Genomic DNA, 21,554 nt, shown 5'->3' with positions numbered 1-21,554 from the left:
GCCTAAATGATGAACAATCTAAAGGGTTTTTATCTTTTTTTAGAAGTAAACTAATGGAAGCGTATCTCCAGGAGGGGGGCATGCCATCTCTCAAGATACCATTAACGGCAGGCATAAAAATTGTGCGGATCTCTGGCCAGAATTTCTTAAAAAATTCCAGTGGAAACCCGTCGGGGCCTGGACACTTCCCATTTGGCATAGACTGAATTGCAGCCCAGACCTCCTCTGGAGTGAATGCAGCGTCTAGGCTGTAGCGATCCTCCTCTGCAATAGTAGGTAAAGGGACATTGTTCAAATATGAAGCAATGTCAGCCTCGTCAGCCTTATCTGTACTATACAGGGATTTATAAAAATCCCGGAAAGTACTATTGACAATCGTTGGATCATGTGTGACATCCCCATTCTGTGTTCTTATCATATTAATTGAGCGATCATTATTTTGATTTTTCAGTTGGTGGGCAAGCAGGCGACTGGACTTATTGCCAAATTCATAATATTTCTGTTTAGTGTAAAGTAACAGTTTCTGAACATGGCGAGTATGATCCAAGTTAAGTGCAGTCTTAACAGCGACTAGCGCCTTTAAGTTTGCTAGAGTAGGTGACTGTTTATGTATCTGCTCCAGCCTAGTCAATTCTTTTTCAAGATTCTTTCTGTTTTCCTCTAAAACCTTTTTCTGATGAGAGCTGTAGGATATAAGGTAACCACGTAAAGTGGCTTTAGCTGCATCCCAAATCGTGGCAGAGGACACTGGAGAGCTTTTATTGTCGAGCCAGAATTGTGATAAGTTGTTCCGGACAAAAACGCAAAAAGAGTCACTATTTAAAAATGACGAATTGAATCTCCAAATGGGAGTTCTAGGAATGTTAAATAATGGGTTAATGCATAGATGTACCGGAGCGTGGTCTGATAAGACAATAGAATCTATACAGCAAGTCTGGACAGAGTGTAAAAAGTCTTTGGGAATAAAAAAATAGTCTAGTCTAGAATACGAATTATGGGGATTTGAATAAAACGTGTAGTCTCTCCTTTTAGGATTTAAATGTCGCCATATATCTATCAATCCGGTATCTGTGCATAAGTTTTTAAGGACAGCAGATGCTCTCGGGTTAGACTTGTTTGCAGGAGAGGATTTATCCAGAGAGATGTTCATTATACAATTCAAATCGCCGGCTAGGAAGCCCAAGCCCTTGCAGTGATGGTTAAACATCAAAATCATTTGCGACATAAACTGGGGTGAATCAATATTTGGTGCATAAATATTGAGAATAGTTATATGTTGTCCAAGAATCGAACCCTTAATCAAAATAAATCTCCCCTCTGAGTCCTTTTCTTCATGTTCCAAGATGAAGGGAAGGTTCTTATTTATAAGAATGGCTGTACCTTTTTTATTCTGTGAATGGGAGGAAAAGTAAACTTTGCCTACCCAGTCCCTCTTAAGTTTCAAATGTTCTGTATCAGATAGCCTGGTTTCCTGAAGTAATGCTATATCACATTTTTGTTTTTTCAAATATGTTAAAATCTTCTTCCTTTTAATTACATGGCCCAGTCCCTGGACATTCCAAGTTATAAGTTTAAGTGAACTAGACATGAGATCCGCAAAGCCGGAAAGTGATTAAATAACAGGTGCTGAGTGCGGGGGAATGAGTCAAAATGCAGGCAGTTGTATGAGAAAATAAACCTAGACTCCAATCATCCATTGCTCCCGTTTTTAATGTAATTGTTGACATTGCTCCCGTTTTTAATGTAATTGTTGATTGTGAGATTGGTGTATGTGGGTTGTCTCATTTTTGTCATTTTGATATAAAACTGATTTGCTTTGATCTCAGCATCAACTGTCAATCATGATGTTTTCATGATGTTTGTATCAACATACACTAAGTGTGATAATAACTAACCTACCATGATTTGACTGTCCTATCTACTAACATGGGGGATTTATGACTTACACTGCGGCCGGCCACCAGGGGTTGATCAAGATGGTTTGGCTTTACTTTTGGAGACCGGTCATGTCTTCCATCTTTATAAACAGGCTATGATGTCATATTTTATTTTACTTTACATGTCATTTTGCCAAGAGTAATCAACAAAATAAGCATTTGTTATATATACTGTATATATGCTCATTGCTGTAATGAGCCTCCATATGTTGCATATACTAGCAGGTACATTCACGGTCCGACTGTCTTCAGAATTTGAGTCAGTGAAGGTGTTGTGGTCTTACGACTCTGTCAAAGTCAAAAACAACCGGAGCCTGTGGCTGTTTCTTTAATAATTTTTATTAGGAGAGTTATAAGTGCTGCCACCCGGTGCAGCCTAAACTGGAAGACTGAGCACTGCGTTCATGTGCAGCGAGTACATTGTCACAGTTAGTTACTTGTTGAATTAGGTACTTGTTGAAACAGAAGGCCCCAGGGATCAGATTTAATCTGTTGCTACAGATAAAAGTCAGTGAGCAGCATGGGAGCTGATACTCCTCTAAAGAAGTGTTTTAAAAGGAATGACACAGTGGGAAGACGAGCTCTCTTCTTTTTTGTACAGGGGGTTTGTGTCAAATGACATGTGGTGTGTGTGTGTCCTCAGGGTGAGGGGGGGATTAGAGATAAAGTTCCTCTCGCAGCTGGAGTGGAGTGGACGTGTTCATGAGTGTGTCGGGGGGGGGGGGGGAGTGTGTGCTCCCTGGCTGTGTGTGATAAAGAGAGAGGACACTGTGGTAGGACGCACACGGGCATTAAAATGGGAAGCGGCATATGTGCGCAGAAACACTCCTGCTCTCCCTCTAGCACACTTGCAGCCCCTCACACGTTCTTGTGCTGATTTGCCGCTCGGCACCCAGCCAGACACGAGGTGCAAGCTGCAACATTAAAAAGCTATTAAGCTATCATTAGTGGCGCCATGGCTGCCCAGTGTAAGGCCTCGGGCTCCGGCAACATCGGCAATCTACTGTTATAGCATCTGAATGTACTGTAATGAACCCACTGTGTTTCAGAGATTAGCTACAGCCCCTGTGCCTGAGATAAGTCAGGTCCCGACTGCCGCCACATAGTGAGAGCCAAGAGCAGGGATAGTAAACAAGTAGTGCGAGCCTCAACGGCACACAAGTGATTTATTTTTTGGGGTTTGGCAAAAGCTCCATGTTTCATGATAAACAACTGGTGGACAAAATGCACCATCAGGCTTATTTGTTAGAGAGAGCACCAGAAGAAGAGTTGTTTTGTAGTGAAAATAAATCTCCCAGCATCTGCTGCTGGTCTCTGATTTATCTGATGTGTGTGTTTGGCTTTTTATAGTGTTTGTTAGTTTATCTTTCAAATCCGCAATGGCCTTCACTCACACACACACACACACACACAGACACACACAGTAAAATTATCATAAAGAGAGACCACTGAGAACTTTATTAACTGATTAATCGTTGCCAAGATAATTAAAATAGCACAATTCAACTCAAGTCGTTAAATATGAATATTGAAGCTGCTGTTCCTGAGTAATATCTTAAGATAAGTTTTCCAGATCCTATTTGATGAGGTCATTTCTGAGTAAGCAAGTTGGTGCTCAAAGGAAAGCTTGTGCAGATATATGTGTTACTCCTCTACTCATGTGAGAAACATCAAGCTTTAAGTTCCAAAAACGGATGGAACAAATATGAGGTTGTAGAAACAATAAATTAAATTTAAATTTGTTTTTCTTATAACAGCTTAATGCATTAGCCACTACCTGCGTAACACACCCACATCCATTGAAATGACATATCTTTTTTGTGGCCCTAGTGACACATTTAAAGAGTCCTTGGTGCTCTTGAAAGACGCTATATAAATTCAAGTTATTATGAAGATATTATTACCTCATCCATAAACATCAACATCGACAATTTGGCTGAGTTCAACTCATATAATTCCATGCTGGTTCACTAGGTCTTCTTTTATCGTTTTGATTAAGAAACCCCTGGAGGCCAATGTTATGCACTACATGTTTAATCGGTTATCATAATGTTCATGTTTTGCGACATTAAAATCTTTTCACTACAAGCCTCATTCAACCATTCTATCAAACATCATTCACGCACGGCAAAGCTGTCAGAGGCAATTTGGGGTTCAGTGTCTTGCCCAAGGACACTTCAGCCTGTGGACAGGAGCAGCCAGGGATCAAACCAGTGACCTTTTGTTTAATGGTCGACCTGCTCTGCAGGCCACAGTCGCCCATATTACACCACATATACAGTTATACTACAAAACAAACCCAGGTTTGAGCCAACAGGAGATAACATAACCCAACATGTTTCTTTGTTAATGCTAAATCAGTAAAACCTCTGATTTAAAGGTTCAGTGAGTTTAGTGACATCTAGCTGTGAAGTTGCATGTTGCAGCTGAACACCCCTCACCTCACCCTCCCCTTCCAAACATGAAGGAGAACCTGTGGTAGACTTCAGTTGTCATAAAAAGGAAAGTGTTTAGTTTGTCCAATTTGGACTACTTTAAAAGCAGGGCGGCCTCCGTAGAGAGGACCTGCTTCAGATGTAAATATAATGTATTTATAAAGTTTCCCATTCTAAGGTAAAGAAAACAAGAATTTGTACAATTTAGATGAAACACACTATAGTGAAAACATCACTAGGGTTATTTTATATACAATTTCTGCCAATAGATCCCTTTCATCTAAATCGTACATACTGGACCTTTTACTTTTTCTTTTTTTTGTGTAACATCTTAACGTGAAAAGAATCCAAAGGTCCGGAAATGTTCCTACATTAAGCACATGATCGTGTTTTTTGACTACATCAAGAGAAGAAACAGCCTTTGACATACATGAGAGAAACACAAAGCCCAAAGCAGACAGTGTAATTTGTGTTTGATGTTTCTCTGAGGCTGAAATGCTCTCGAAGCATCAGATGCTCCCCAGATGCTGTGACGGGTATCACAAGAAGTTAGTTTGACGACCATTACTCATCCTAGAATTAGACTTGGTAAGCAGCTGGCAGTAATGTTAGCAGGACTGCTGGTGGGTGGATATGCAACAATGGTTATGTTCTTGCATACTTGAACAGAACACATACACACAAACATACTCACACACACACATACTACTGGTGGAACATTAGGTTGTTTTTATAGATAACGCTATTGAGTGCACTGGCTGCCGGCCAGTAGTTCATAGAGAGCATATTTGGAGGTGATAATCACACAGCACAACACACTCTGAAACAACAGACAGCAACATCCTTACACGGATGTGCAAAGTGCATTTTCCCAAAATATATTAAAATAATTTTCTATGATATTATTCATGAAATAGTGTCTTCTGAGCCCTCTGTAACCTTTTTTTCAACTGCACCTTTTGCAGTGTGTGTGTGTTTGTGGAAATAAAGCACTGAACATTGAGTCCTCTTAACCTCCTGCTAAAACCCATTTCAGCTCATCTCTAGCGGATATATTGAGACTCATATTGGCTTTGATGTGACAGGTTGACGTTAAAAGATCACCCAACACTGATCCGCTGAACACAACATTATCGTATCTCCTACTGAATCTTTTTCATTAAACTGCAGAGTTAATACAGAAAACGTTGTGTAAGAAGGGAAAATTAGGACACATACATATTATGATCTATTCTGAAATTATGAAAAAAAGTTATGGTACCCTTCCCTACTCCCAAATTCATGTCTAATTCCTCTTACCTCATTTCCATATTCCCCTGCAGGATAGCGGCACTATGCAGTTCTGTGCCAACAAGCTGGACAAGAAGGATTTCTTTGGCAAGTCAGACCCCTTCATGGTCTTTTACAGAAGCAACGAGGATGGAACGTGAGTCCTTGATGTAGTTTGGTTTTCCTAGAACAAGCGTTTTCGTATAACAATTGTTTTAAACAGCAGATGTTTTGCAGGAGAAGTTCAGGGGACAGGTGTTGAGACACGTGAAAAGAAATCTGCAATGCATGTGTTTCCTGTGGGTGTTTCAGCAAATCACAATGTGTTTCATCAGTCACGTGTCTTGAAAATGATGACATCACATTTACGCAAACATTTCTCATCCAGCTTCAAAGGGAGAAGCTGTCAAATATCGCATTTAGTCTTGGAGGTATTTATATGCATTGGTTGCATCAGGTCTATCCCCACCCATCCTTCCGAGTGCCACAGGGGGAGCTGGAGCCAATCCAAGCTGAGCTATAGGTGGAGTACACTGGCCAGGTTGCCAGTGTTTGTCGGGGCATACAGAGACAAACAACCATTCACTCATACACCTTGGGTCAATGTAGCCCCAATCTGCACGTAGGGAAGCTGGACTAGCCGGAAAACATGTAAACTCCACATTTTATTTGAACCCGGCACCTTGTTGCTGTGAGGCGATAGTGCTAACCACCTCCCCATTGTACACTACAATAAAAATAATAAAGATGGAAATCACTGATGAAACATCAGAGGACATATAGTGTGGTAGAGAGAAACCTGAATTTGTGCATTGGGAGAGGAGTGGTTACTGAGGCATGCACAACTTAAGAGGCTGCACCGAGTCAAGCATCAGTGGTCAGTGCGACCACAACTCCCGTGACTATACACTATTACATAAATGACTCCGGGAGATTGAAAAGACAGGCAGTTAACGCAAGAAGCATAAAAGCAAGAAAAAAACACAATCTGCATTTCCCATCTGGAAAAACCCTGTCTGTTTCTGAGGCGGTTCACTCAGGGAAGAATAACTCTCTCCCATCCCCTCACACTTTCTCGTGCGCTATGCAGCCTCCCAAGGGGCTCTGCAATTGTGGCAGCGTCAGCCCAATCTAGCTGGCGATACTTCAGCAAGTGCTTTGTTAGCCATCTTGTAGCTTTTCTCATTATTTTTATTCATACATAAGAGGGTAGGAAATGGATCCCCACAGAAGTGTGAGAACTATGTGTTGCTTGTGCCAGAGGGAGGGGGTACAAATTAAAAAGCTGTGAGGCTAAAAGACTTGCAGTGTTCTAAAAGGCTTGTAGGCACTTAGTGGAGCGCAAGTAATCCGAGGCTTTGAATTCAAAAACAGTGATACGCATTGTTGCTTTTGGAAGGGATATCTGGGGGTATTTGATAGGAATTCGTGAGGCTTTGCTCTGAGACACATTTCAGATAACACAGAAATCCATTTGCATGTGATTGTCGCACTTGTGGTCAAGGGGAAGGATTTTAAAGCCAGACTGAAATATGAAATTGCTCTCTGTGGTCTAACTCACAAATAGCTGGGATACAGGCCAAGCGGAAAACAAAGCTGGGTACAGCCCTATTTCAGGTATCTCTCCTGTCACTTCAGGATCCCACATAGTCTTTTTCCATCTCTTCACATACATCCCCCTCCCTTCATTTGAATATTAATCTCTTTCTTTCCTGGCTTAGAATATTGACAAATAATACTTTCTCTTCCCTAACGTTTCTCCCCCTCCTCCTCCTCCTCCTTTAGGTTTACGATCTGCCATAAGACAGAGGTGGTGAAGAACACATTAAATCCAGTGTGGCAGCCTTTCACTATCCCGGTACGAGCCCTCTGCAATGGAGACTATGACAGGTACAATGCAACCCCCCCACCACAACCATCACCACCCGGTTCTTTGCACTCTCTGATCACGACAGCTGCTGTTTATCCTTTCGCTGCTGCACTTGACTCAATGCAGTATATCTCCCACTGGTGCTGTTGACATTCTCTACCTTGATGGATTTCTGCTGGGATCAATCAATTGACTGCTTTCATGGCTCTAATCAGAATGTCTCTGACTGACGAACTGCATACTGATGACAGCCATTACTACAACCAGAGGGTCGAAGGGTTAAACCAGTAGAAATCAATAGCAGCTCAACACGCTGCAGTGTTAGATGACCACTTATTCCCATTGGCACATTAATACAAAACCACCGTGTTCTTGGGACATCCCTTCTTATAGATTTATTATTTTCTCAGGAAAGCAGAGGTCAGGAACAATGATCCTCTACAAATCTCCACCCAACTCCTTGTGCTGCTTCTGTGATCAGCGCTATTCCCTTTAAAAGAAATAGCCATATAAATGTACTATTTTAACACAATCTAAGCAACTGTACTGAGCAAAAACGTTCTGTACACGTTGAGGCTGTGTGTATGAATGGGGCTGCATGGCGCTGTGCATACCAATCTTTTGGTGATTAAATGAACTAGTGCACTGCCCGTTCTAAACCTGCTCATTATGAATGGGCTGTTTACTTCTCCTGTGGTAATGCTGTTGGGAGTTTTCTTTCTGCAACAGCAGTAATTGAGCTGCGCAAAATTAAGATCAACTGCAGAATCCTGATACCGCACCACCGCTGCTGCACAAAGACCTTTTCACCTTTTGTTCAAGGTTCGGTGAAACTCAACTCGTTACAGAACAACAAACTGGAGAATCAGTGGTTGTTGCCTTTTGTTTGAACCACTGTTGTCAAGATCCTCCACTTTGCTTTTCATGGGTTCCAGCCCCTGCTGCTGGTCACCTGCTTTTTCAAAGTTTATTGATACTGAATGTATATCATCAGGGGGACCGACAGAATGGCTGCATGGGGACATTGCTCATGTTAAAGCAGTATATGATGAATTACTTTAATATTAACTTAAAAATTAAAAATTATACGGTGAATTTTCTCCGTCCATCATTGCTTAGTTTTTTTTATGCATTTGGTCGAGCAACAACAACAGGCCAATAATTAATGTAGACATGTTGTGTCAAAGGGGAGAGGAATTCATTTCTCTCCCAGCTTATCTGCTCGCCTCTAATTTAAAAGACAGTGCTGAGACGAAAACAAGCTAAATCATGAAGGAGCGCCGCGTGAAGATGAAACAGGAGTGACAGACACATTACTTTTTGTGGGGGGCGGGGATATTTCATGTGGCGTACTGTATCCTCTCACTCTCACTCTCTCTCTCTCTCACTCTCTCTCGCTCTGCCTCTAATTACTGAGAACGTTCAGAACCTGTCTGAAAACTGAGATAAATCAGAGAGAAAGACAGAGACACAGCTACAAATGGGGTTGCCTCAAAAACGTTCTGATACTTTGGAAATTTTAGGTGAAACTGTGTGAACCGACCAATCACACATGAGCCTAAGAAGGGGTCACTGCCCTGTCAGATCCAATCATACACGAGGGACTGAGCGGGACTTCAAAGGCAAATCATAGACTTCCCCGGTGCCATGCAAAAATGCCTGCACGCACACACACACACATGCACAGGAAGGATGAGCATAATGAAATGTGACAAGGCACTAGCTGAAACAGCCTGAAATGCTGCAAGACCTGAAATATCACCAAGACGGTGCTATAAACAGATTTATACTAGTGCACGGTTGACGAATAAACTTTTTGTGTCATTGTTGTGTTTTTTTTTATGAGGTGGAAGTCAGAATATCAGTTTCTCCTTTTAATTAGAGACGCAGTCATACATTTTTTTTTTCAACCTCTACAATGGTGCATTATCACCCAGGACCTCGTAAATTACTGTTTACATTCATCAGAGCTTCCAGTGATTAAAAAAGTGATAATATGGTGCCCATAAAATATGAATAAGCTGAATAAGATAAATATATATGTTCGAATGAAACGGGGAGCTTTTCAGTTTGTCGATAAATGGAGTGTTAGCAAACTATTTGAATAGAGGTCGCCAGTTTCGACTGACTACGATATTGCAGAGTTCTTGTTAAGGGCTAAACCAACATGCCCCACCCCCCTCCAAACCGAGTGGATGCTCACTGATCCCCGTCTTATTGTGACGCGCTCATCACGATCATGTTGAGTCTGTGAGGGTGCCTGTCAAATGCACATCGAAGAAATGGGCCAAGAGGCATCAATGGAAAGCTCGATTGTCTATGTGGAGATGAATATAAATATCTGAGCCTTTATGCCACCTCAAAATATTTTATGAACATTTCTTAAAGGTATTCACAGTGGCAACTTATGCACAGAATAAATAATATAATACCACAGGAATGATTGGTATAGGTGAAATGACAATTTTCGCTTTTAAAGGCTTAATTTAGTTTATGACACAGAACGTTTGAACCAAATCTAAATGCCCCCCTTGGACAAGTTGCCAGTGTATTGCAGGGTCAACATACAGAGACAAACAACCATTCACACCTAACAATCAGTTAAGAGTCTTCATTTAATCTAACCTAAATCTGCATATCTTTGGACTGAGGGAGGAAGGTGGAGTCCCTAAGGTTCAGACCCGACTGTTTCCCAGTCCAACACCATTAGATAACTGTAGAAGAAGAGGATGCAACAAGTTTGTCACTAGTGGGAGCTTCAATAGAAGTATAGTCACCATTTCACCCACTCAGGCTGTTTTCATTACACTTTGTCACATTTCATCTTTAATTAATACAGACACTTTTTATGCTGTGATGAGTTTTTCAAATGTGTTGTTTTGCATTCAGTATTTTTTATGTGCAAATTAATAATGCAGAAAAAAATATGTTGTTTCAAACAACATATTGGATGTTTGAATGAACTGCCAAATCAAATATCAAATAGGATGTGCTAAATTATTTGACCCTGAATGGTAAGAATAGCTAGCCTGGGTGCCAGACAAACCTAGCCCCGCCCACAACATTTTTTGGTCGGGAAGTTCGGTCTGGAGTCGCTCCGTTGGTGAGAAATTATCTCCGAACAGAAGCTTTTCAGACCAATCAAATTGTCAGGGCGGGCTTTATATGATGATGGACATATGATCAACAGTTACGTAATCAACTACGTCATCAAAGAGCGCTTGGGTTGACTTTGTTTTCCACAAACATGCCTGCCGCTGGAGAGCTGAGATGTGTAGATGCTGCCATTGCGTCTGCCATCGACAGCACATTAATTTTGAAAGAGGAACAGAGAAACGCGATCAAGGCATTTGTAGATCGAAAATATGTTTTTGCCGTCCTTCCTACGGGATTCATATGTCACATACTACGTTGCTCTGATTGATTGTAGGTCTATCCAATTGAGCGAAGAGGCATTTTTTTCCTGGTGCGGTTGAAACACGCCCCATAATCACAGCCCAATGGAGCGGTCTCAGACTCATATTCTGACTAGAATCATGAGTATGACAACGTCAGGCTAAAGAATAGCTACACAATGCACATAACTTGTTTTTGGCTCTAGTACCTTTATTAGTTGGAGGCATTGCCTGTGGCTCCCTCATACTCATTATCTGGTTGGCACTAGCTCTCATTTCAAGTCCAGCACATGTTGGAGAGGGCAGTGAGTCACCTCTCTCTGTTGAGAGCACCTGCCTGCACAAGTGTGTCAGTGGACGACTGCTGATGATTTCCTTTGCTCTAATTACATCAGCACTTAAGTTTGGACATGTTCCACGGGTTTGATGCATCAAAGAGGGAAAGGAGTAGCTGGAACAAGTTCATAGGTGTAATAAGTGAGATCCGTTTGAGACTATTTTCATTTTGTTCTTTTTTTATACACACAGCACCTCGGAAGAGCACACACCTTGGCCAAGGCCCAACAGTCCCCTGGAATTTAATCAGGCTGCACTAAGTTGAACACACTCATAAATGTCAGTCCCATAAATATGCCTCATTCTTTCATCTAGTTCCATGAATTATTCCAAGTGAAATTGGTGTTTATTAGGTAGCAGCATTACACAAACACTACCAAACGCAGATGAAAACAAAACCTACATATTTACTATTTATTTTGTATATCTTTATACCTGTGTGTGTGTGTATATATATACTATATTTTAATCATATCTGTTGGTTAAAAGCTTTTTAAGTATCTTACAATCACAGAGCAGGATTGAAACATGACAGCCTTCCTATGTCGGCTGGCGTCGGGGTGGCAGTTTGATTAGGCAGGCTGTCCTTCAATAGAACAAGCTCTAGTTGAATCCCTGGTGAGTAACCAAGGTATCCGTGAACAAATCCATCTCTCCATATGAACATTCACTCTCCTTAGGGAGGAACAGACTACATTGTGGCAAAAAAAAGAAGCAGAGAGTAGGAAAAATAATAGGCGAGGAGGTGAGAAGCAGAGAGGAGAAATATAGGAGAGAAGAAAAGAGAAGGCAAGTACACTTACAGTGTGACAGAAGGAAAAATAAACAGAAATCCAATATGTCAAAGGGCCGGTTCCAAATGAGTAAGTCCAGGAGAGGAGCATGGCAGAGTGTGAATTGAAGAGAGAAATAAAAGGCTCTGTCAAGTTGTTGCACTGGATCTCCTGCTAAACAATCAATGTGTTTGAATTATCCACATTTTCTATGCATAAATATTTCACACCCTGTATGTGTTTCCTCCCTATAAGTGCATATGTTTTAAAAGTGAATATATATATATATATATAGCTTTAATGTTAATTAAAACCATCTTATTAATTAGTTTGTTTTTTTAACATGGCCCAACTCAACATTTTGTCTATTTTAATCCCCGTCAAATAATCAGAGCTGAAGAACTGCTCCCCGTTAAATGCAGACCTCCTCAATTATATGTGCCTCCATTACTGAAGCTGATTGGTGTTCATTACCTTTGAATAGCAGCCAGAGTTATCTTTTGGCAGATTAGTTTTGGAGTGTAAATTGTTCTGATAGTTCAAGGGGCCTTTTGAGGATCTGAGCGTCTGACTCTTTAGGATACAGATTTAAAAAATGAAATGATGGTAGATGCTCTAAGGTGACATGATGTCTGCTAAAAGGTTCTTTATTTCAGCAGCATTGCCTTGACTAAAACTGCTGCACTTACACCTGTGGCACTAAAATGCTTTTCTGAATACAAATCGGACTGGAGAGGGATGGCTTCCTCTCGGATTTTGTCCTCCTCCTTTTCTGCCATCTCTTCCTGTATTGTTCTTTACCTATATCCCTCTCTTTTTTCACGCTGGATGAGGAGCATCATGTTTCTACCACCTAGGTGACAAGCACATTTTCCCTCGCTCAGAGCCTTGAAGATAACCTCAAAAGAACAAATTGTCACCGCAGAACGACAGGTTCCAGGTGGCAGGGAGGAAGTTGGGCTTATTTCAGGCATCTTTCAATTCCTCAGTGACAGGAACGAGTGTCTGATGTGCCGCTTGCTGCTATTTCCTTTGGATCTGGGCTCGTGACAGTTCTTGTGTAAGATGAAGTTGGAAGAGAGGGGGAGACACAGGGTTGAGATCAATGTGACTCAGGTATGAAAGTGCCAACAAAAAAGTTTTTTCCTCTCGCTCCCCACACTCTGCAGAGACCTTGCTTCTGCTGCATTTTATAGTCAAGATGATTTCCGTTTTTGCTAAGACTGGTTTGAATCTACGTGAAACGGGCTGAACTGTCATAATGAAAGGTTCTGGCATATTAAAAACTAGCCTACATCAGCAAGCTGTGCCCAGGGCGCCACTGCACTAAATCCCAGTTGTATTACGTTACTAATAAGCAGACAACACAATCTACATAATAAGCCTAAGGATCTGTGTGGAGAAGGTTCAATAAGAGGAGAGGCAGAGGGAAGATGTTGTTTGCTACAAAGTTCAGATGTTTTCTGTTGTGACAAGGAGAGAGAGGACGCAGAGTGCTCGAGTAATAGCTTGTCTCAATTGCCGTTGTATCGTTGTGGAGAATACTGGTTAATTATTCCTGAAGGGGCCATGTGATAGGAGCCTGACAAATCAAGGAAGGCTGTTGTTACCGAAAAGACCCAATCCGCAAGCAGTCATCAGTGTCTGTGTCTCCAAAGTGTGCCATGAGTATTTAGCCATTAAACTCCAAGGTTTCTGTGGAGTTCCTTGTCAGACACCTGTTACTGCCGTCTGTCCTTGTTCTTTCCAAGCTTTAACGAAGCTAATGAAGCTGTTGCTAATTATAGCACCTATTCAGACATGCACTGAATTACTTAAATGCTCTGATAACCACAGGTTTGTCATGTGAAGGAACCCTGGGTAAATGTTTCTAAAACTTTGCTTTTTATTGTCTATTGATTAGCACAACACTGCACGTGATCTGCTCTTATATAGAGTAAGTTAATATCATAGAAGGTTTAGAGGCAAACTGTGAAGCACGATTTGACCACTTGTTTTATCTTTGTTATGCAAAGTCAGAGGCTGCATTATTGTTCGGATTGTCATGCGCCGCATTGCATCTAGTGAACATGTTCGATTAATTTCTTAGAACATAGCAATACTCCCATTGAACCCAGGACCATGATGCTCACACAAATGTGGTTAAAGGCAAGAATGTCGGTAACCTCTTTTTTGTTTTATACTATCCATGCCTATGGTGGTGGCAAAAACTTAGCAAAAAAGGCAGTAAAGCAGCCGTGTTTAAAGTGTTTTGTTAAATCAACTTTGCAAAGGTTTTATGATAGAGAAAATACACCATTAGCATTTGTAAGACCTCAAGGACACACACACACACAATCAGTGTTGGGGAGTAACGGAATACATGTAACGGCGTTACGTATTTAGAATACAAATTATGAGTAACTGTATTCTGTTACAGTTACAAATTAAATAGATGGTATTCAGAATACAGTTACATTGTTGAAATCAGTGGATTACATCACGGTGCTTCTCTGTTTCACGAGTTTAATCACTGTCTCGTAAATCCACCGGAGGCAGAGCCCCCAGGAAGCAGCTGGAGACCAGGGCTGCCGTAAGAGCGCCCGGACCCCGGCGGCGTGAAGAAGCCTCACCGCTACCGGCCCGGGACCGTTACAGGCCCGGGACCATGGCTCTGAGAGAGTTCCGTCACTACCAGAAATCTACGGAGCTGCTGATCCGCAAGCTGCCCTTCCAGCGCCTGGTGAGAGAAGACCGACCTGCGCTTCCAGAGCTCCGCTGTCATGGCTCTGCAGGAGAGCAGCGAGGCACGCCGGGTTCACACCGGACGCTGAAGCGCCGGGCAGCGCTAATAATATCACCCGTTGACCCAGTAGTATAAAAGCATATAGTCAGTTATTGCTCCAACATTAACTGCAACAGCGTCCCAATTTAATTTCATCCATCTTCAAGAACTTCTCCGCTGTTTGCTCCGTTCCATGTCGGGTTTCGAGGGTAAATTACGTATTCTCCGCCCCCCCCCCCCCCCCCCCCCTCTCTTTTTATCTTTATGACTGCTTGTGTGTCTGTATGGAGGGGGGCATTTAATAATGTGATCTGTCAAATTGGTCAATTTAAAACTCCAGGACAACAGAAGGGGAATACAAACTATGGAATGCATGCTTTATCATTTATATCATATAAAATATGTCATCAATATCGTTTAAAATCATTTTTCAGTGTGTTTCCTGGAGCGATACGCTCGCGTGAAGCGCAAAAAATAGACCCGACGCCGAAACGATCGCTGCACGGCGCGAGGCCGCCTTGGCGCAGGGGGGGGTTCAACCCGCACAGAGGTGGGAGTGGAGGGGAGCCGGACATCCAGTGGGCCCGCAGCATCGGTGGAGAGAGAGTTTAAACTGCTGCTGCTCCCCTGACTATAACAACGCCGCAATCATACACTTAAAAAATGCAATACAAACCGGAAGTATTCCAAGTATTCAGAATACGTTACTCAGATTAGTTAATGTAATGGAATACGTTACAGATTACATTTTTGGGCATGTATTCTGTATTCTGTAACGAAATACGTTTTGAAAGTATCCTTCCCAACACTGCACACAATGTAGTTTAGTGAGAAACATGCAAATATACCCAACTCTTGTTTGTTCATAGAGAAAAACTCCAGGGGGCATTTGTTATTGCTATTGCTTGAAGCAGCAGAGGACAGAACATTAGCAAGCAACACCTATTGGTTGTTCATTATTACTTTACATCTGTTTCTGTGCATACTTGAGTTTCCACTCTGGCTGTCACAGTCTCATAGGCAATAAGGAACTGTAAGTGAGAGGTGGACTGAAATAGCAAATTACTTTCTCTCCATCTTGTTAAGATTAGTTCCTTTTGATGGTCATTGCATATAGTTATCATGTGTGGTTGTTGCTTTTCATTTCAGAACAATCAAGGTGGAGGTGTATGACTGGGATCGGGATGGCAGGTGAGTCTGAAATCCAGCCATCACTGCTGGTACTGACATGAGGAAACGTACAATAACAATAACATCAACAATTGACTCAAAATTTATATGATTGGAGGAAAAACTTTTCGATATTTTCACCGAAGAAACATTTCCTGTCACAAAGTTCCATCTTGTTCTGTTTTTTGTGTGCCTTATACTTGTTTTTCTTAATCACTGGTGTTTCTCCGCCTTTATATCATCTCCCAGCCATGACTTCATCGGGGATTACACGACCAGCTACCGAGAGCTAGCTCGAGGGCAGAGCCAGTTCAATGTGTACGAGGTGAGTAATTCCACTGATGCCCTGGTTCAAACCTGTGTCTGTTGGTTCCCTGAACATCGGGTGGCTTGGTTCCTATTTCTGACACAAGTGACGTTTCTGTCTTTGACGCCGCTGTTTCCCATTTCTCTTGTGCATTCCTTCACATCGGTATCCTACACTCCTCCAACAAACAAGTGCATTTTTATAAAATGAATCACTCCATTTCTGCAAGTTTCTTAACCTCCCCTAAGCAGTTGTTTCCTCACCCGTGTTTTCCAAAAATCTCAAATTTGTTTCCCAACAATAATCACGCGGCTGCTTAAACATATACAAATGGCGGTATTAGCAACAGAAGTAACCAGGATTAACAGTAGAGCAACCCAAGGATTTAAAATTTTTGCTATTTCTCAATATTTCCCATTACTATGTCTCTTGATGGCCAACAATACGGCTCTGAATGCAACCAGTACTTTTTAATTTTCTCATTCTAGCCTAAATAATTTATAAATGTAATAAATGTGTTATATTTTAGCAAAATTATCCCATATGTTGTCCAGAAAAAAACATGTGTTTTGTAAATCTTGGAAATGTGGGCTAGACTGTTCCCACATTTGAAACTCTAAATATAACTCTAGAGGAGGACATCTCACTACTGTCAAGCCTCTGCGGTTGCATGACCTTTGACTGAAAGACAAATACCTGTCTTTTAGATGTCAGCTCCATTGTTCACCACTCTTGAGTCCTTTCTTCTTCCCAGTGAAACTGAAAGGCCCTTTAGTTTTTGCACCAACAAATTGTTGAGTGTGTCAGACAAATTGCCATCTCTCCATGTTAAATTAGGGGCTGTCACTTTCATGCCTACCAGCCATAGAGAATGGAGGTAATGAGCTGAGACGTCTTTGGTCTCTGGATTGACATTTCTCTCTTTTTCTTGAGCCGACACAATGCTGGTGAAGTGAATTAGTCCTGCACCTTAAGCTTGTCTCACCCATCAAGTCTTGTCTGACATTCATTTCCTAGCCCCCCCCCCCCCCCCTATAGTGAACCCATAAATAGAATTTCTTTCTAAATTAAGTGTTTTAAACAATCTTAAGTGAGTTTTTTCCATCATAACTCTGTTATACAGACATATAGCCCTTTCTTCCCTAATAGATTTTCCATCAGTTAAATGGATAAACCCATTGTTCAGCCTTCACTATTCGTCTGCTGTATTTCTCCTCCTATTTCCCATAAACATCTTCATCACATTGGATTATATTGAATTAAAGAGTGTGAATGTGTGTAAAGTGGGTGAGATAAGACAAGGAATTGGAAGTTATAAATGTAAAAAGATATATACTTCTTTGCCGAATTCTGCAAAAAGAAATTAGAATGGAGCTTAAAGAACAGGGTAAACATGGTTGGATGGGTTAGAGGTTGGGTGTGTCATAGCTTAAATAAAAATCTTTGCACATAAAAACCATAGTGTAGTACATAGTCTAACGCACATAATCATCATCATGCATAATACTTACCTTAATATGTGAATGTATGTTAATAGTAGTTTGTCTTTCTGAATTTTAGGTAATAAATACCAAGAAGAAAATGAAGAAAAAGAAATATGCCAACTCTGGAACAGTGAGTATGTCTCCAGAAGCTCATGAGGACTAACACTGTCTCTTTTCTGCTCCACATTTACCTCTACTCTGTTTAACTAATTTCCTCTTTAATGACTTAAAGATTAAACAATTAATGAAATCATTTAGAAGCCAAAAAATAATCATTTTCTTTGTAGTTTTCAAATTCAGCAACAATGACATTAACGATTTTGAAAGGAATTGTACGTAGAGGAATGAGGTAAAGAAATAAAGCAGCAGTGAAATGTGTAAGTTAGACAGAATGAAGGATGAAGAGTCTGCAGACCCTGAAGGAAACAAAGTCTGAGATACCACAGTTGGTGACACAAACAACCGATTGAGACGCAAACTTTCACACAACTTACCCCAGGAGTGTGGACCTGCCAGTAATGCATAAACATGTCTCATCCTCTCTTCAACTTTGTTCTGTGGCAATGTAAATAGATCACTCATCAGAAAGCAGCCGACTCACATCTTTTTTCAGAGAGAGAGCGTCAAGTGCTGAACCAATTTGAGATGTTAAAGTTTATTTGTGTCCCAGAGGAAAAACATCAGGATCCCTATGTTTAATCAAATCTCTCCTTGTCTTTCATTTCAGGTGACCCTGCTCTCGTTCTCTGTGGAGTCCGAGTTTACATTCTTAGATTACATTAAAGGAGGGTGAGTGGACATGATCGTCTGTAGAGCTAAAGAAACCATAACTGGCCTCTTTACTTACTTTTGTGATGCAATTAAAAAATAATACGGTTAATGAGGTTCCCTTTTCAATAGTATATCAATGGAATTTCTGGGACGGAAAGAAATTGTTTTGTCAAATAGGGGAGTAAAGGATATTGGATTTGGATTTTATGTTCACATTTACCTGTGCGGGATGATAAAGATTGTGGCCAGGTAGTGCACACTAATGGTGGGTGATCTTCCCAAACCAAATAATATGACGACCTTCTTACCACACTATCCCGATCCCTGACCTGAATCACTGCCTTTATTCCTACTTTTGGAACATCCTGTTGGTAATACTCAGACTTAAAACAAAAGTGTAATGCTACTTATCTAAGGATTGGAAAGCGCAGATGATACATGTGTACATCTGCATGTAATAATAATAATATTAATAATAATAATTTTAATAATTTTGATAATAATAATTTGGCCACACAGCACATCTTTTTATTGAGCAATCATTCTCATGGTTTGTAACTGAAGCCTGGATCCACACTGTTAGGGTATAGACTGAGCAGAGTTGGTCAAATATCACAATCTCTAGGATTTGTTTGAGTAGCTTGTTTTCCTCTTCAGGATTGATTAGATGTCTTTATCAGAATCCTGCTGATGGAACTATTCTGCTGTGTCTGGAAACAACACGATGAATCAGTGGAACCAAACCTGATGTAAAGAATTTTAATGTTCATTCAGATTCATTTTAAAGGCCAAACCTACTGTACTAGAATATCACTGAAATTATGAAAAAGGAAATAAACCGATTTAATAATATAGTGGCACAAGTAAATTGTTCCACTGCAACTTTCTTAAACTGATTAATAGTGTATGTTCTTAGAGGGAAATGTCTGCTGAATACATTTAAAACAAGCTCTCTGAAGGTAAAGTGTCTTCAAAGGGGATATGAGTCCTGTGACCTGGGTTTAGTTTCAGAGCAGGAGGTTGTGAATATCAAGTGACTCTCAGGTGATGTGTGGCTTCCAGGCGAGATGGGCAGTGCTGTGATCTGCACTGTCCCATTACAGCGGATAGGCTGTCAGGGGTTTTATGGGCTGTGGCAGAGCTGACAAGTGTGACAGATTCCACTGACAGTTAGGGGCTTTGGTTGATCGATGGTACAATGAGCTTAAGGTTTAGTGGCCTCACTTCAAAAATATCATCCTCATCAGTTTGGCCCCACTTGCTGAATGACACATCAGAAACCTGCTTCTTACAAGCGTGGAGCCTTTTGCTATTTAGAAAATGGTCAAGAAAGTGTGTCACAATAACAGCCCGAGCTCTTTGCTGTTTGATGGTCGTCTCTATGCTCGCTGTTAAAGCTGAAACATTGAGCATTAGAGGGTTTTCATCTTGATAAGAAGTGAGCTTTTATTTTCTTATCTAGCTTCCTGGCACCTGCCCTGATCAGCAAATCGTGACGTGTGTTCTTATAAACTATCGTATCATACTGCACCTCACCGTACCTTATCATGTTGTGCCATACTATTATAATACCAGATTGCATCGTATCATACTGCACCCCAGTGTTGCATACTGTATCATATTTTACTGTATCCTATCATATCATAATCATAATGTGTCATATGAAACGATGTTGTGTCGTATCCTAATTGAAAACCGCTGTAATCAGAAGAGGATAAGAATGAATTGAATTGAACCAAACATTTTATTTGTTGGAGTATAAGGACTGGGGCCATGTCTCTACACTGCCACTGGCTCAGTGCTCTCACATTAGGTTAATAACCTGAACATTATCTTTTACTGGCGTTTATCCTATTGATTTGAAGTAGGATTAAGTGGTGTTGAATAAAAAAAAACTAAAGCTGAGGCTTCATCCAAGTGACAAGAGTCTGAGATACACAGACACACACACACACACAAAGTAGATGGGGAATCCACACCTAAAACCTTTATTCCAAATGTCACTTTTACTGTCACAAAAATCACTTTTACCATTTCCTATAGCACACATTAGCAGTTTTCAAACCTCTGTTCCATGGTTTCCCATGAGATCTAATACTTTCCACAGGACTCATGAATTAATCAAATGTAGTATAATTAATAGTGAGGTTAGCAGGGTCAGGCTGTGGCATATTCTCCGACCCCAACCCAAACCTAAAGGTTAATGAGAATCTTTAATTTGTTAATTTTATTATTATTCTCTAGACTCTCTCTGGTGGCTCTCGTGAGAGGCTGTGCTTTGGGCCCCTGAGGGCCTCGTCTCACTGTCATTAATTAACAAGAAGAACGGAGTGCTTCATCAGCAGGGAAAATTGGATTATGATTTGCTCTTAAGTGCTCCATGAGTCTAATTGCTTGTTACCAAGCTCAGGCTCTTCAGCACCTCTTGCTACACCTCCTGGTGGAGCCGAAGATTATCTGAGGAGTATAATTGTTTAAATCTGATCTAACAACTGAGCGCCTGCTGTCTTGTTGCAGATGAAGACAAAAAATTGAAATGAGATATTAAATCTTGATTTGTTTGTATCTTTATCCTCATAAGAAATAATTCCCATATTTCATATATCGCGTTGCTCATCTTTAGTGATTAACCTAACCTCACGTTTTGTTGGTGTGAGAAAGTGTGTGTTTGTGTGTGTGTGCGATAGCCTGCAAGACCACTGGAATTTAATGAAGCTTGGCATGTTATTTGTTTTCTATCGTTGAAGTTTTTTTCCATGTCCTCTCCATCCTTCTTCTAGGACGCAGATCAATTTCACTGTGGCCATCGATTTCACAGCATCTAATGGTGAGTGATAGTTACAGCAATGTGTGTGTGTGTGTGTGTGTGTGTGTGTGTGTGTGTGTGTGTGTGTGTGTGTGTGTGTGTGTGTGTGTGTGTGTGTGTGTGTGTGTGTGTGTGTGTGTGTGTGTGTGTGTGTGTGTGTGAGTGTGTGTGTGTGTGTGTGTGTGTGTAGGTGTGTGTGTGTGTGTGCGTGTGTTTGTGGATGGTTGGTAAGAACAG

General features: G+C 41.0%; 1 protein-coding gene across 2 annotated transcripts in view; it reads left to right on the top strand.

The window, feature by feature from the left end:
• cpne5b (copine Vb) overlaps positions 1 to 21,554 on the top strand; it is a 102,974-nt gene that overhangs the window by 66,784 nt on the left and 14,636 nt on the right. For both annotated transcript variants that reach the window (XM_061069734.1, XM_061069733.1), the window contains 7 exons: positions 5,695 to 5,798; positions 7,427 to 7,531; positions 15,929 to 15,970; positions 16,199 to 16,274; positions 17,817 to 17,870; positions 18,468 to 18,529; positions 21,292 to 21,338. In XM_061069734.1, the coding sequence (XP_060925717.1) occupies positions 5,695 to 5,798; positions 7,427 to 7,531; positions 15,929 to 15,970; positions 16,199 to 16,274; positions 17,817 to 17,870; positions 18,468 to 18,529; positions 21,292 to 21,338 (490 nt within the window). The remainder of the gene's footprint in view (positions 1 to 5,694; positions 5,799 to 7,426; positions 7,532 to 15,928; positions 15,971 to 16,198; positions 16,275 to 17,816; positions 17,871 to 18,467; positions 18,530 to 21,291; positions 21,339 to 21,554) is intronic.

The sequence above is a fragment of the Limanda limanda genome, chromosome 4 (assembly GCF_963576545.1).
Source record: "Limanda limanda chromosome 4, fLimLim1.1, whole genome shotgun sequence".
NCBI classification, from domain to species: domain Eukaryota; kingdom Metazoa; phylum Chordata; class Actinopteri; order Pleuronectiformes; family Pleuronectidae; genus Limanda; species Limanda limanda.
This window is presented reverse-complemented; position numbering and strand designations above follow the sequence as displayed.